We start from the raw sequence: 17043 nt of genomic DNA, 5'->3' as shown, positions 1-17043 counted from the left end.
GTGCTGCCTAGCCAGGCTGCACATTCTGTAGAGTGCAGTGAATGTCTCACTCTTTCAGCAGTCTATAGTGCTGCCTAGCCAGACTGCACATTCCGTACAGTGCAGTGAAAGTATCACTCTTTCAGCAGTATAGAGTGCTGCCTAGCCAGACTGCACATTCCGCACAGTGCAGTGAATGTCTCACTCTTTCAGCAGTCTATAGTGCTGCCTAGCCAGGCTGCACATTCCGTACAGTACAGTGAATGTCTCACTCTTTCAGCAGTATAGAGTGCTGCCTAGCCAGACTGCACATTCCGTACAGTGCAGTGAATGTCTCACTCTTTCAGCAGTGTATAGTGCTGCCTAGCCAGGCTGCACATTTCGTACAGTGCAGTGAATGTCTCACTCTTTCAGCAGTCTATAGTGCTGCCTAGCCAGACTGCACATTCCGTACAGTGCAGTGAAAGTATCACACTTTCAGCAGTATAGAGTGCTGCCTAGCCAGACTGCACATTCCGCACAGTGCAGTGAATGTCTCACTCTTTCAGCAGTCTATAGTGCTGCCTAACCAGACTGCACATTCCATACAGTGCAGAAAATATATCTCTCTTTCAGCAGTATAGAGTGCTGCCTAGCCAGACCGCACATTCCATACAGTGCAGTGAATGCCTCACTCTTTCAGCAGTCTATAGTGCTGCCTAGCCAGACTGCACATTCCGCACAGTGCAGTGAATGTCTCACTCTTTCAGCAGTCTATAGTGCTGCCTAGCCAGGCTGCACATTCTGTAGAGTGCAGTGAATGTATCACTCTTTCAGCAGTCTATAGTGCTGCCTAGCCAGACTGCACATTCCGTACAGTGCAGTGAAAGTATCACTCTTTCAGCAGTATAGAGTGCTGCCTAGCCAGACTGCACATTCTGCACAGTGCAGTGAATGTCTCACTCTTTCAGCAGTCTATAGTGATGCCTAGCCAGACTGCACATTCCATACAGTGCAGCAAATATATCTCTCTTTCAGCAGTATAGAGTGCTGCCTAGCCAGACTGCACATTCCGTACAGTGCAGTGAATGCCTCACTCTTTCAGCAGTCTATAGTGCTGCCTAGCCAGACTGCACATTCCGTACAGTGCAGTGAAAGTATCACTCTTTCAGCAGTATAGAGTGCTGCCTAGCCAGACTGCACATTCTGCACAGTGCAGTGAATGTCTCACTCTTTCAGCAGTCTATAGTGATGCCTAGCCAGACTGCACATTCCATACAGTGCAGCAAATATATCTCTCTTTCAGCAGTATAGAGTGCTGCCTAGCCAGGCTGCACATTCTGTAGAGTGCAGTGAATGTATCACTATTTCAGCAGTCTATAGTGCTGCCTAGCCAGACTGCACATTCCGTACAGTGCAGTGAAAGTATCACTCTTTCGGCAGTTTATACTGCTGCTGTCAGGCCTACACATTCTGTACAATGCAGAGAACGTAACTCTTTCAGCAGTCGGCCTGTTTATACAGATTCCATGCACTACAGCGAAAGTACCCCTTTCTGCAGCCAGTGATGCTTTTGGCAATCCTATTAATTCAGTACACTGTGTCGCTCTTTCAGCAGTCTATGTCATCAGTATATCCCGCTGCCTGGCCTGCCTACACCTTCCATACACTGCAGCCTATATACCCCGATTTCAGCAGTCTCTGACAGCAGGCTATCCTGCTGCCTGGCCTGCATACAGTACACATTCCATACACTGCAGCGTATATACTCGTCTTTCATATATACCCCTCTTTCAGCGGTCTAACCTGCTGCCTGGCCTGCCTACAGTACACATTCCTTACACTGCAGCGTATATACCCCTCTTTCATATATACGCCTCTTCCAGCGGTCTAACCTGCTGCCTACCTACAGTACACATCCCATACACTGCAGCGTATATACCCCTCTTTCATATATACGCCTCTTTCAGCAGACTATCCTGCTGCCTGGCCTGCTACAGTACACATTCCATACACTGCAGCGTATATACTCCTCTTTCAGCGGTCTAGCCTGTTGCCTGGCCTGCCTACAGTACACATTCCATACACTGCAGCGTATATACTCCTCTTTCAGCGGTCTATCCTGCTGCCTGGCCTGCCTACAGTACACATTCCATACACTGCAGCGTATATACTCCTCTTTCAGCGGTCTAGCCTGTTGCCTGGCCTGCCTACAGTACACATTCCATACACTGCAGCGTATATACTCCTCTTTCAGCGGTCTAGCCTGTTGCCTGGCCTGCCTACAGTACACATTCCATACACTGCAGCGTATATACTCCTCTTTCAGCGGTCTAGCCTGTTGCCTGGCCTGCCTACAGTACACATTCCATACACTGCAGCGTATATACTCCTCTTTCAGCAGACTATCCTGTTGCCTGGTCTGCCTACAGTACACATTCCATACACTGCAGCGTATATACTCCTCTTTCAGCGGTCTATCCTGCTGCCTGGCCTGCCTACAGTACACATTCCATACACTGCAGCGTATATACTCCTCTTTCAGCGGTCTAGCCTGTTGCCTGGCCTGCCTACAGTACACATTCCATACACTGCAGCGTATATACTCCTCTTTCAGCGGTCTAGCCTGTTGCCTGGCCTGCCTACAGTACACATTCCATACACTGCAGCGTATATACTCCTCTTTCAGCAGACTATCCTGTTGCCTGGCCTGCCGACAGTACACATTCCATACACTGCAGCGTATATACTCCTCTTTCAGCGGTCTATCCTGCTGCCTGGCCTGCCTACAGTACACATTCCATACACTGCAGCGTATATACTCCTCTTTCAGCAGACTATCCTGTTGCCTGGCCTGCCGACAGTACACATTCCATACACTGCAGCGTATATACTCCTCTTTCAGCGGTCTATCCTGCTGCCTGGCCTGCCTACAGTACACATTCCATACACTGCAGCGTATATACTCCTCTTTCAGCGGTCTAGCCTGTTGCCTGGTCTGCCTACAGTACACATTCCATACACTGCAGCGTATATACTCCTCTTTCAGCTGTCTAGCCTGTTGCCTGGCCTGCCTACAGTACACATTCCATACACTGCAGCGTATATACTCCTCTTTCAGCAGACTATCCTGTTGCCTGGTCTGCCTACAGTACACATTCCATACACTGCAGCGTATATACTCCTCTTTCAGCGGTCTATCCTGCTGCCTGGCCTGCCTACAGTACACATTCCATACACTGCAGCGTATATACTCCTCTTTCAGCGGTCTATCCTGCTGCCTGGCCTGCCTACAGTACACATTCCATACACTGCAGCGTATATACTCCTCTTTCAGCGGTCTAGCCTGTTGCCTGGCCTGCCTACAGTACACATTCCATACACTGCAGCGTATATACTCCTCTTTCAGCAGACTATCCTGTTGCCTGGCCTGCCGACAGTACACATTCCATACACTGCAGCGTATATACTCCTCTTTCAGCGGTCTATCCTGCTGCCTGGCCTGCCTACAGTACACATTCCATACACTGCAGCGTATATACTCCTCTTTCAGCGGTCTAGCCTGTTGCCTGGCCTGCCTACAGTACACATTCCATACACTGCAGCGTATATACTCCTCTTTCAGCGGTCTAGCCTGTTGCCTGGCCTGCCTACAGTACACATTCCATACACTGCAGCGTATATACTCCTCTTTCAGCGGTCTATCCTGCTGCCTGGCCTGCCTACAGTACACATTCCATACACTGCAGCGTATATACTCCTCTTTCAGCGGTCTAGCCTGTTGCCTGGCCTGCCTACAGTACACATTCCATACACTGCAGCGTATATACTCCTCTTTCAGCGGTCTAGCCTGTTGCCTGGCCTGCCTACAGTACACATTCCATACACTGCAGCGTATATACTCCTCTTTCAGCGGTCTAGCCTGTTGCCTGGCCTGCCTACAGTACACATTCCATACACTGCAGCGTATATACTCCTCTTTCAGCAGACTATCCTGTTGCCTGGCCTGCCGACAGTACACATTCCATACACTGCAGCGTATATACTCCTCTTTCAGCGGTCTATCCTGCTGCCTGGCCTGCCTACAGTACACATTCCATACACTGCAGCGTATATACTCCTCTTTCAGCGGTCTAGCCTGCTGCCGTACTGTAGAAGAAAGGACCCCACTAGGGGATTGTAAAAATGAAAGTGTCATTTCCTTTCGGGGACAGGTCCAGTCGCTGCAAAGCTGCCGAAAGGCAATCTATCCACCCTTTTGCTCTGCTTATAAAACCTCTCTGTGTTTTCTGTGAACTTGGTTTAAATTGCAGGAAACTCTTAAAAGTGATGAAGTAAAACTAAGGTTCCTTGTACTAAAGGGAAGGTATTTGGGGCGTCCCTTTGAAAGAAAGAAATGGCCCTCCTAAATTCTTATTTTTCTAGACTTTAGGAGGTATACACGTGTATGGGCTGAGACTGGGCCTTACAAGCGAGGCGCGTGCCTCCGCCTCGGTTATGAAGGCGCTGGGACTCGTATAATTTACTGGAGAAGTAAGCATTGCTAGATGCAAAACAAATCCCAGCACATGAACGGTGAGAAGTCTTGGTTGAGCAATTACTACAGAAGCACAGAGTTCAAATACAGACTTACCAAAATGTAGACATTATACAAAAATGAGTTCCTAAATCCAGCCAGACTCGTGCCTTATTTTAACGCTGGGTTCGTGTGCTTCAGTCCTGGGACACGCGGTGGCTCTTGCTGGGGACAGGTGCTGGCTGCAGGTAGGAGGCTTTGTAGAGAGATATGTATGTACGGTTGGGATTTGGCAGTCTATGCTTTGGAGTCTACATCTATGCATACAACCCTATGTTCTTAGAGGAAAATCAAGATAGAACTGGACGATGAAGCAAAGGGATGATTGAGCCTATGGACATGAATAATTCTGTTTTTAATGCACCTATAGGCAGATATAATGGTGCGTGTTCGTTTGAAAAAAAAATCCCTAAAATATCTTTTAGAAACAACATGGACCAGACAATAGGTTTTCCTAGCATAGCATAAAAGTTCAAATAACTTCACAAAAATGACTTCCTGAGGCCTTCCTGCGTTTTTTCGAAAGAGCAGACAAGAGATGAGGTGAGGGCCAAGGTATAGGTTGTAGAGAGAGGCAGTATGGGAAGTGATGGAGGCGAGAAATATGTGCAGTGGGGATAAGCAGAAAGAGAGGCAAGAGAGAGACCTGAATGAAAATAAAAGAATGAAAAAATAACCTAGGCAAAAATACCAGGGAATATCAGGATGTGCCCCAAAGGGAGAGGTACAGCAAGGGAGGAAACAGCAGACACAGACAGACAAAACAAAAAAACTAAAGAAACTTCAGGCAATGCAAGAAGACGAAAAGAGACCCAAAAATATAATAGAAAATCACAGAAGAAAAAAAAACTACACAATAGGTCTTGTATTTTGGCTTAGACAATGCTTTTTGACAATGCTCTTGAGCATCCAAAAAAGAAAAAATAGTTATTGCCAATGCTGTACTGCATCAGAAAAAAAAACAACAGTGATATGATCCATACATCATCAATCGTTCACAAAGTCATGGTGCTACGGTGGCCACATTGTGATGTCGTATACCTATATATGCGTCACCACGCATAAGCCTACATAATTCCCGATGAGGTGGCCATTTTGTCTTTTAAATGTACCGTTGCCAGGTCGCAGATGCCCATCTTGGAGTGGTAAATTAACAAAAATAAAAGGTGCGTTTGAAAGGGCGTTTACAAAAAGAAGCAGCCAGGCAGCAAATTGCCACCGATAGGCCCTCCTAAAAATAATTTACAAATTTAATTTTGAAAAGCATGCAGTATGGGGGAGCAACAGAGGAGGGGTGAGAGGAGAGCAAGTCAAGTTACTGACTAAGAGGCAAGGTGAGCAAGGAGGGTTAGGGCGACCAACAGAGGGTGGGGTTATTAAAAAACAAGCTGAGCAGGACTGAGAGAGGTGGGGGAAACAACGGACGAGCTGAGGAGAACAACACAGAGATCAGAAGGTTAGGGGTCTGAAGAGAGAAAGCAGCATAGGGAGGAGAAAGGGAATGGGAAAGAAGGCACGCCAATGGAGTGCTGAAAGAAATAAAGGATAAAGTCCTCCCTAAATGTAAGCAGTCGAACAATAAAAGTCTTCCTATCAAAAGTAAAAGAAGCCATGGACAAACACAAGAAGAGGAAGGAAATCCATGGAACAAGAAGCAAGCTCATGAGATTGACAAGAATGATGACCAATGATAAGCAATGAGCTGACACAAAGCCCATTGTAAGTATTGATGTTGTCCACAAACGGTGTGTCATCAACACACATACACACAGCTAAAGCTGACAGCAAGCACGACTAAAAAGAACTGAAAACAGGCATGTCAGAAAAGACAAAACAAAATTAATGACAAATGAAGACACTAGATGTATCAAGCAAATTCAGTAAAAATAATGCAGTGCATTTGATTGAGTAACAAATTGAACTAAGTACAAATACATGATTCACAGCAGAGCTCACTCCTGGCTACAGGATATACAATGTAGTGGAATCTGGAATACGTTCTCAGAATGCATTAAGATTAAAAGAAAAAGTATAGAGCAACTTTTGTTTAGGATTATTGGGATTCCAATAGGTATTACACCCGCTATTATGCTTTTGGGTGTGGGGCCTGAACTTGTGAAGGGTACTCCTTTGTTCAAACACCGATATTTGATTTTCATAGCTATGACGGCTGCCCGGCTTTGTATTGCGGCTGAATGGTTACAAGCTGTCCCCCCTTCCTTTGAACGTTGGAGGGCAAAGATGTATAATTTATGTAATTTAGAATTAAGTTTGTATTCAGTTAAAGGACTAAAGAAACGTAAAATTGGTCTATGGATTTGGGGATTGTTTTCTGATCATATGCATATATGAAGTTATGACAATGTATGTATGAGTTACTTGAGTTACTGTGGAATAAAAAATAAATAAATAAAGATTTAAAGAAAAAAACTGAAAAAATGGGTAGAAATTATTATTTGGGCAGTGATGGATAACAATAGACTTAGCTTGTGCAGAATGTGCAGTCTGCAAATAAAAACATGAATCACTCATGTACGTTAGAGGGTGTCTGGTGATGTCTTTAGAGACTGGTTAGTATTACAGTGTGGCTTTATACTGTCTAGACTATTACATTTTTTTTATTTTTTTTTAGATTTTCCAACATTGGTTATGGTGAGGCCTACCTCTTCCACTTCTCCCCACAAATCTCAGATCGTTAAACCTGGCCACTTGGTTTTTCATGACGGCGGAGGCATTCCTCAGCTCGGCCGAATAGTTTTCATCATTGCCGGCCATGACAGTGACCACAGTCCCATCAGGTACTTCTCCAAGGCCAACCACCTATGGAAAAAAAAATGTGAGCAAAAAGAGTTGAGTAACCATTTAAAAAGTGGCACAACGCGTTGCCACGCCCATCCCAGTGTAGTCTGACACAAAGGGGGGATTCACAAAGGCATGTAAGAATATGTAAGAGAGTAATCCTGTAGTGTACCCATAAATGCTATTGAGAATTGATCCCTAGTGCTTATGATGCCAACGGATTGATGTTGTGTACTACATGAATACGCGAACATTTGGCTTTATTGGGTTATCATTTTTATTCATTGTTTTCCTAAACCATACACAATGTCCATCAAGCGCAAAATGGGGGGGGGTACAAAAATGGTACATCAATGGAGAAAACAGTGCTTAGTTTGTAAAAAATAAGTGTCAGGGCCCTCGTAAGGAGGGCACTGCAGCTCGCACCAACTATTGCCCCTGTCAGTGCTGCTATACACAACTACTAATCATCACACTGCTAAAAGTGACATTTCAGACTGTTCGACAACCCCAAAACTATAAGAAAGGCCTGTTGTTGTTAGTTGTTCTTAATGTCTAACAAATTAATAAAACAACTCTTGTCTTGCTTATGTCTACGCCAGACAAACAGCGCCACCGTGTGGCAGGTGCCATAAGTGCCGGTGCTGACAATTAAGTGGCAGAGCCAAGACATGAAAACACCGGCTCATATTTAGCCCTGGGAGAAAGGCAATAGGCAGAAGGGCATGTGAGCTGAAGGGAGGTTCTCAGCTGGGCATGATATTTCCCAGAGCCAGTCGCGCTGCATTACATTTCCCATTTTTTTACTTTATGCACTGGAATTGTACAGTGCTACATACGATTTTGAGCTGCTTTTGAGCGCTGTAGTGGTGGCAACAGAGTTGTGTCAAGAAGGTGACCATCCTCTGTGACGGAACGAGGGTGTAATGAGCTGTTGCCTAATCCATGTATCCATCTTGGAAGGTGTTTTGATTCAAAATAATAGGATAAATGTTTAGAGTATGGAGCAAAAAAAATCTGGAGCAAAACTAAATCTTGTGCAGACACGCCCCTGTGTGCACTGGATGTCTTCCAATGTGTACATGCAGAAAATATTTGCAAGATTTTGTGTGTTTCATGGTTACATTTTTTAGGCCCCGGATCCCCCAGCATGCTCCACACCCGCCTACCCACCAAAACAAGCACTTGGGAACAGGTGGGTTTAAAAGGCCATGTTTAATTACACTTCATAAACATGACAAGTAAATCGTTTATACATTTCTCAAATTATGAGCAACCTCCTTCCTTTATTATCAACTCTTCTTCATCAACTTTATTATACGTTTCAACTTGTATTTATTTGCTCATAACTTCTTGCTTCCCCCAGCACCAAGGGGCCCTTAGGTTCGCATCCCCCAAGTACGATGCCCGCGCCAGGTGCCACCCACCTGCGCCCCACGAGCGATGGGCCCCAGCCCTCGGGTCCTTGTCCGCCATTTCCAGGGCCCCACCTCTCATCCACCACGCTGCTATGAGGCTCGTACCTGACGCCCTTGCCTCCCCAGCCGGTGGTCTCCATCCCCCTGCGGAGAGCTTACCCTCTCTCCCCTCAGTGCTGGCGTAGGGAGTGCGCAAGGCGGACTCCACTCCATTTTTCCAGTCTATCAGTGTTCAAATGTCTCTTTTCCGCAACGCACCCTTCAAATCACTGCCTCAAGGGACGGGTGGGTGGGAGATTAAAACTAGCTGACTAACGGACAGGGAGTGGCGATCAGGTCCGGCGCAGGCGGGGAAAGAGGCCGAGATGACCGTGACCCAGACCTAAATAGGTCATGGCCTCTGCCCCACGCCCCCACCGGACGTGCGTCACGCGCCCCCTGACCCGGAAGTACTTCCCAGGATGGCTGCCCATAGGGCAGCCTCCTGGGCCTATGAACCAATGGCGGCGCGGTGTGGGCCGGGGGGCCGGGCCCTAAAGGCGGGCTCGTCTAGCCTCGCCCTTGGTATAGGCCCCGGATCCCCCAGCATGCTCCACACCCGCCTACCCACCAAAACAAGCACTTGGGAACAGGTGGGTTTAAAAGGCCATGTTTAATTACACTTCATAAACATGACAAGTAAATCGTTTATACATTTCTCAAATTATGAGCAACCTCCTTCCTTTATTATCAACTCTTCTTCATCAACTTTATTATACGTTTCAACTTGTATTTATTTGCTCATAACTTCTTGCTTCCCCCAGCACCAAGGGGCCCTTAGGTTCGCATCCCCCAAGTACGATGCCCGCGCCAGGTGCCACCCACCTGCGCCCCACGAGCGATGGGCCCCAGCCCTCGGGTCCTTGTCCGCCATTTCCAGGGCCCCACCTCTCATCCACCACGCTGCTATGAGGCTCGTACCTGACGCCCTTGCCTCCCCAGCCGGTGGTCTCCATCCCCCTGCGGAGAGCTTACCCTCTCTCCCCTCAGTGCTGGCGTAGGGAGTGCGCAAGGCGGACTCCACTCCATTTTTCCAGTCTATCAGTGTTCAAATGTCTCTTTTCCGCCACAAGGGAGACTAGGGCCCTCAGGTCCGTCGCCCTTCCCCCCTGCCGCCAAGTTCAGCACAAATGACCAAATGCCCTGAATCCAAGCATCCATACCAATGTCCGACAGATGCACCCCGTCCTGGTGAAACATTTCGGATCCCGAGATCATCCTGTGCGGGAGATGTAGCAAGCGGCCCTTTCCTGAGCACATCTTTGCCAATTCTCCGTTGAGACGCCTCACAGACACGTTCACCGGGTACGGCCGGATCCCATTGCCCCACCATCGTCGTGGGATCATGCATGACCATGCTATCCTGGCCTGGGGGAAGGTTCGCCCCAGCCAAGCAATTTCCGTAAGTAGTGCCTCTTTGACTGCGAGGCGGCCCCTGTCGACCATGTCGTTGCCGCCCAAGTGTAAGATGACCAATGCGGGAGACTGCCTCTCGCGCCCCTTGATGTCTTCCACCAACCGTCGCAGGTGCCGGATCCGCATTCCTCCCACACCATGCCACAAAAACTCCGTCCCTGCCAGCCCGGGTGGCTTCCGCACTCGCCGTTGCCGCAGTCGCACCGCTGCCCGTCGAACGAACGAGTGTCCCAATACCCACACCACCTTCCCTGGCATACTAGTAATCGGAGAGGAAATAGAAAAGTCAGGCATGGGCATGGCAATACACGACGTCATAACAATTCGGGCCTTACATATCTTTTAAAGCAGTCGGACGACCAACGGCCCACCTTCTTCACCGCCTTGGAAGAAAACCCTGCCCCTGCCGCCAATGTGGCAGCGCCTATCCTGAATGAATGGGATGAATAGCCCGAATCCCCAAGGCCCAGGTCACCCAGAGCCTCCCGTAGTACAGCCTTGAATTGGTATTGCGAGACACACTCACCCCCCTCATGAATGAACAAGGCCTGACTCTTCTCCCCAGGGCGGATGGCCAGGTATGCCCGCATACAGGCTACCGGGCACACAGGCGCATCAGGCGCAGAGCCCAGCTGGATCCAGGCACCTTTACCCAGCTGGTCGGTCTTAGACTTTCTGAGGCATACCTCCATGGTCCCTGCTGTAATATTGAGGTCCCCAAACTGCAGCCCCCCATTATGATCAATGCGAGAGGACCCCACTATCTCCCCCAGACGAAATGCCCCATAAAAGGCTAACGAGAAGACTGCAGAGAATAACGTGCTCTCAAAGGCCGAAGTGCACCGTCTAGGGAGGGCGTCTAGCATCCTCCTCAGAGTCCCCACGTCCAGGGGCCTCCTACTGTCCCGCTTAGGGCCTTCCCTCCTGGCCCACCCAGTCAGAGCTCTCTTGACTACATAAGACATCCCTGGATCATACAAGCCCGCTAATCTAGCAAAGAAACCCACAGAAGTGACGTGCGTCCTGGCATAAGAGAGCGACTTGCCCTGGTCATAGATGTGCTGAAGAAAGTTAAACATAGCTTGATCAGAATGCCAACATGAGAAACCCGCCTCTTGCACTAATGTCCTGTAATACAAAAAACACTGCTGATACGTTTTCCGAGTGCGGTCACTCAATGAGGCACCTACCAGCCCCGCTAAAGCGGGGCTCCAATCCTCCACAGTGATGGTGGGAACACCGTCCTCTGATCCTCCGCTGCCGGATGGAACCTCCGAAACTCCTGCAGCTTGGAACGAGACAAAGCATCAGCAGCATGATTGTCGACCCCTGGAATGTGTGCTGCCTTAAACGTTAAATTCAACCTCAAGCATGCCAACACCAACCGTTTCAACAATCTCAGCACATTCTTACACGTGGCCCCCTGCCGGTTAATGGCTTCAACCACAGACATGTTGTCTGACCAGAATATCACTGATCTGTTCCTGAAGTGCTCTGCCCAAACAGACACCGCCACCAGTATGGGGAACAACTCCAAAAAGGCTACATTTCTTGTCAAACCTGTTTTGTGCCACTCTTCCGGCCACTCCGCCCCGCACCACTTAGGCCCGAGGATAGCCCCAAAGCCAACGCTGCCTGCCGCATCCGTAAATAATCCCAACTCAGAGTTGGACACCGGGGCGGACGGCCAGACAACCGTGCCATTGAAATTCGCTAAGAAATCTCGCCACACTCTCAAATCACCCTTTACTTCGGCCCGTAGGCGCACTCTGTGGTGCTTCTGTGTTAGGCCCACCATCGCCCTGGCAATAGATCTAGAAAAGGGGCGTCCCATGGGGATGATCCTGAGGGCGAAGTTTAGCTGTCCCACCACAACCTGAAGCTGGTGTAAAGTCACCTTCGTACAAGCCAAGACCGCGTCAATGGCGTGGGAAAAAGACTTCACTTTGTCTTGTGGTAACCTGCATTCCCCCGCCACCGTGTCAATTTCAATCCCCAGAAATGTCATGCATGTATCGGGACCCACTGTCTTGCCCGGGGCCAGCGGAATATTAAATTCCCTGAATAAGGCCACCAATTGGTCCAACGCTTGATTACAAGCTGTGGAGGCGGCCGGCCCCATAACCATGAAGTCATCTAAATAATGCACAACCTCCCTGCAGCCTGTCTTATGAGAGAACAACCATTGTAGCATGCAACTAAAGGTCTCAAAATACCTACAGGAGACAGCACACCCCATGGGCATACACTTATCATAGTAAAACTGCTGGTTCAGTTGGAATCCCAACAGGTGATAATCCTCCGGGTGAACAGGCAACAGGCGGAAAGCGGATTCTATGTCCGTCTTGGCCATGATGGCGCCAGGCCCTAGTGACCTCACTTTATTCAAAGCTACGTCAAAGGACGAGTAAGATACTGAACACAGAGTTGGGTCGATAGCATCGTTCACAGACTCTCCCTTGGGGGCGGATAAGTTATGGATCATCCTGAATTGCCCCGGTTCCTTCTTCGGTACTACCCCTAGGGGTGAGCAGACAAAGCCTGGGAGCGGGGGGGCCCCGAACGGGCCAGCTACACGCCCCGCACTAAGCTCCTTCTGCACCTTCAACTCAACCACCGCAGGCATCGCCCTCGCAGATAAAAGATTATTGCAAAACCTAACCGGGGGGACCCCAAGAGCTGGAATGCGAAACCCCTCTGAGAACCCTGCGTACAAGATTTTGGCTGCTGACCGGTCTGGATACTGATTCAGCCAAAAAACCAGTTTCCCAATGTCCACCGGGGTGGGCAGCTTATGGCTGGGAGGGCTTAACCTCTCTGCCCCCCCCTCCCCGTTCCTTGGATTTTTTAATGCACTTGAATTCGGGATGTGAGGGGTGCCCGCAAAAGGAGCATGCGTGCCTGAACTTGCACTTGTCCGGCGGCCAGGTGCACACCTTCCTGTTAAATTGCCAACATGTCCCCCGCTTATCCCCAGGTCCCCCCTGGGATGTCCGAAAGGGCTGTCTATTGTTTTGCGACCCACATGCTTTGGCATTCACACTTTCCAACCACACATTGACCTCCACCTGGTCCCAACCCATGTCTGGGTCCTGCACCTTCTCCCATCTGAAATCCCTATCATAGTCCAGCCAGGCTGTCCCTCCATGCGTCGTGTGCGCTTTCAAAATCCTATGCATATAGTACACCAATGGCCCCGCCAACTCTGGCTTCTTCTCAATAACTACTGTTATAAACACCTGGAAACCAAAAAGCCAATTCGTGATAGATTCTTCCACCCTAGGTCTCCTATCCTTAGAGGAGTTATCCTTACCCTCCTTGTCCTTACTCTCCACTTCCATTCTCTTGGGCCTAATCAATGCAAATATATCTACGAATTCCCCCTTCCAAATTTTTTCCTTCATATCGGGAGATACGTGTGTAGCCAGGCGGCCTGGTTTAGACAAGACATAACCCTGGCCACCCCCCACCATCGCTCCTGCCCCGGGCTCCGGGCCCTTCATCTCAGGCTTACCTCCTGGAGTACTGGGGGCACAAGCGGGGGCCGCCACCGCCGATGGGGCCACCGGGGCATTCAGAGCCTGCGTCCTGGCTAACAGCGCCAATTGCTCCTTGATCTCGCCTAGTGGGCCCTCATCCTTATTCCCCGGGACCCAAGGCGTGACTGCCGGGACCAAAGTCGGTGCCACGGCTATCGGAGGAAGAGGGGGTGCTGCGCCCGGAGCTCGAGTGAGCGCCTTCAGGGCATTTAAGATTTCCCCCAAAGCGCCCCCCGTCCCAGCGCCCTCGAGTTGGGGCTGGGCGGGTGGGCTTACTACCACTGGTGGGGACACTGCGACCTTCTCAGGAAGCACTGGGGGAGATCCCAGCGCCGCTATGGCCCCCAAGATTTCCTTCAAGATGTCACCCGTAGGCACAGGGGCCGGGGGTAGCGCCGGAGCACCTGGTGCCGCTGGGGGAATAACAGGCGCTTGAGGCGCGGGTAGGGGGGGCCCCTGGCGCTAGTGGTGTAGGCAAAGGAATTACAGGCGCTTGTGGCGCAGGAACAGGAATTACTGGAGCTAGAGGCGCCGCCAGTGGGATTACTGGCGCCTGGGGCACAGGAAGAGGCGCTACGGGTGAAGGAATTACAGGCGCTTGTGGCGCAGAAACAGGAATCACAGGCGCTTGTGGCGCAGAAGCCGGAATTACTGGAGCTAGAGGCGCCGCCCACGGGAGTACTGGCGCCTGGGGCGCAGGAAGAGGAGCTACGGGTGCAGGCGGCGCCAATGGGGGGGCACTCGGCGAAGGAACCCTCGGAGGGGGGGGCAGCCCCGCTCCCCCACCGCTCCCTTTCTTCTTCTGCCCACGTGAGCCCCTAGGATTCTGTGCCCTCGGTTTCTTGGGCAGGGGAGGGAACGCCGCTTTGGGCGGAACACCACGCCTGCGTGGGCGCTCCGCAATGCTCGGGGTCTCTCCCTCCGGATCGGAATGGGGCCCCTCAGACTCTACTTCACTGCACTCGTCGTCCCCGTTAAACTTCTGGAGGAGCAAGGCCAGTAACTGCGCAATCTCCGGGTCTTTGCCCTTGCGCTTATGGCTCTGCCCCCTGGGTGCCATGGTACCTTCTTTGCACCGCTACCTACTACTCTGAGTCCCGCTACCCTTCTCCCTCGCCCCACACCCACCCTGCCGCCAGGCGACGGCGCCGGAGCTCTGCTGCCCTTTCCTAAGGCCGCTGCAGGCGAACGCGGGCCCGCACCACGCTCTCCGCTCCCAACACCTCACCGGGCTGCAGCAGGAGGAGGCGTCAAACAAGCCCCGGACCCGCGCCCGCCCCCAGCCTCAGCTAACCCCGGCACCTCACCTGGCGACCCGGTCGGCGCTCTCTCCTCCGCTGCACGTCGAGGTTCGTCGGCACTCCGTCAATGTCCTCGGGGGTCAGACTATGGGGCGGGGAAGCTACTGGGCCACCTAAGTTTAACTTAAAGTTTAAAAAGATTAAAACTAGCTGACTAACGGACAGGGAGTGGCGATCAGGTCCGGCGCAGGCGGGGAAAGAGGCCGAGATGACCGTGACCCAGACCTAAATAGGTCATGGCCTCTGCCCCACGCCCCCACCGGACGTGCGTCACGCGCCCCCTGACCCGGAAGTACTTCCCAGGATGGCTGCCCATAGGGCAGCCTCCTGGGCCTATGAACCAATGGCGGCGCGGTGTGGGCCGGGGGGCCGGGCCCTAAAGGCGGGCTCGTCTAGCCTCGCCCTTGGTAACTGCTGCAGTTACCACCAGCTAAACACTAGTAATAAGCAATGCTTAATTTGAGCCGGTGGTTTCCAGTGCTCGGCGCTGGTATTTAATTGTCAACACCGACAGTCTGCCTCATGGGGGCGCTGTCTATCTAATTTAGAGATGAGGACAGCAACAGTTGTTTATTCAATCAATATACATTAAAAATGACTAATTTCTGCCGCCCAAGCCATTCTTATAGCTTTGGGGGCCTGGAATACTTTGACTTATCACTCTTGTAGGAACGTGGTAGTTAGTAGTTTTGTTGTTCAGTGGCGGCTCCTCCTCTAAGGCAGAGAGCTTCGCCCTACTGCTATGTGAGCAGTGGTTACAGAAAACGATAATGATAATAAATAGCGTTATTATCATTTTAGTTTTCCTTTCCTGTTGCGGGGCAAGGCGGGGCTGGACTGCCAGAGCAGAGGAGGAGTGGTTTGCCCACTCCAAGGTACACAATGATGCTTTGACCGGCCCTCTCGGGCCGAGCAAACAATCATGCGCACTTTGTATGTTCTGCACCCAGGCTGGCTTGATTCCAGTGGCACAGTTTTTTTTTTTTTCTCAGAGTTTTAATAGCTCAAACTTGACCCGAATAAGAATCGGATCTCAGAGCACTTTACATAGCACCAGTTATGTTACATGAGGACACCAGTTCACCAGGTCCGAGGTCGAACGCCTAAGCCATTAGGCCAACTCCTCTCACGTGATCAATTGTAGTGGCCTGATATGCCTCATGCCCTCACTGTGAGCATCAGGATTGAGTGCGGTACCAAAAAGCTGCTGAGATACTGCTTGTGCAAACTACGGGGTCGGTTGTTTCACCTGACAGCAGCTTTTGCCTCTGCCCTGGGGATAACGTACAAAAATGTGTGTGCGCCTGTTTTGCGCGTGATATGCCTCATTTCCACACTGTTTTGCCTGCGCATTTCTGTTAGAGCCTAGGTAACAACTTGTGAAAAACTAGGACTAAGCACCATTTACACGAAACCCATCAAAGGCGCCAAGTGCAAAGTCAGGCAAAAGAACCACTTCAGCTCAGTGGCAAGCCAACTGCAGCCCTGAGGCTGAGGCCACAAGGGTTGGCCCCTGGGCAGACCCAGCCGCACTGGTGGGTGGAGGGGCCACCCAGGGCCTCAGTGCGGCCTGCTGAATATTCTAGTCTAGAGTGAACCCCTTTTAGGGCCTAGTTTAACACCAGTGCCGCTGTGGTGCAAGCTGTGTCCGCGTGAGGCTCTGGCATCGTTAGCTCGTGACAGCCACAAGTGCAACGCAGAAAAATGTGAAAAAGACGCTGACAAAAATGGTGCAAATGACACTCGATTTTTTTAACGACATTGTAAACAGTGTAGTGGGTGACACCAGAAGGGACGGTGTTTGTTCTGGGGGTTCTTTGCACTGTGTTCTGGTGAAGCCTCAAGTCATCCACCGGCCACATGGGAAGCCCAAAGCCCGTGACGTGAGCAGGGGCCTGGAGAATCAGTGGGTACAAGGTTGAGAGGATTTTCCACAGCTCATCATTAAACGACCACAGCGTTCACGGGCTGAGGCGCCGGAGCACGAGGCTGACTTC

At 50.6% G+C, this 17043-nt stretch overlaps 2 protein-coding genes across 11 annotated transcripts in view; one reads left to right on the top strand and one right to left on the bottom strand.

Moving 5' to 3' along the window:
* The window catches only part of SUPT3H (SPT3 homolog, SAGA and STAGA complex component), a 2933604-nt gene that overhangs the window by 591697 nt on the left and 2324864 nt on the right, over positions 1-17043 (top strand). The window contains exon 1 of one of the 3 annotated variants that reach the window (XM_078647630.1): positions 7200-7332. The exons of 1 other annotated variant lie outside the window; for it this stretch is intronic. Coding sequence is in view for 1 of the 2 variants with exons in the window: in XM_078647629.1 (XP_078503755.1) it covers positions 7308-7370 (63 nt within the window). In the remaining variant the exon portion in view is untranslated. Of the gene's footprint in view, positions 1-7199; positions 7371-17043 lie in introns of those variants that run through there. One more of the 3 variants, XM_078647629.1, reaches the window with a different exon arrangement.
* The window catches only part of RUNX2 (RUNX family transcription factor 2), a 372515-nt gene that overhangs the window by 119717 nt on the left and 235755 nt on the right, over positions 1-17043 (bottom strand). For all 8 annotated transcript variants that reach the window (XM_078647620.1, XM_078647626.1, XM_078647623.1 and 5 more), the window contains one exon: positions 7198-7354. In XM_078647620.1, coding sequence (XP_078503746.1) covers positions 7198-7354 — 157 coding nt within the window. The remainder of the gene's footprint in view (positions 1-7197; positions 7355-17043) is intronic.

The sequence above is a fragment of the Lissotriton helveticus genome, chromosome 6, assembly GCF_964261635.1.
Source record: "Lissotriton helveticus chromosome 6, aLisHel1.1, whole genome shotgun sequence".
In the NCBI taxonomy this organism is placed as follows: Eukaryota; Metazoa; Chordata; class Amphibia; order Caudata; family Salamandridae; genus Lissotriton; species Lissotriton helveticus.
The sequence above is the reverse complement of the archived record's forward strand: the minus strand, read 5'-3'. Positions and strand labels throughout refer to the sequence as shown.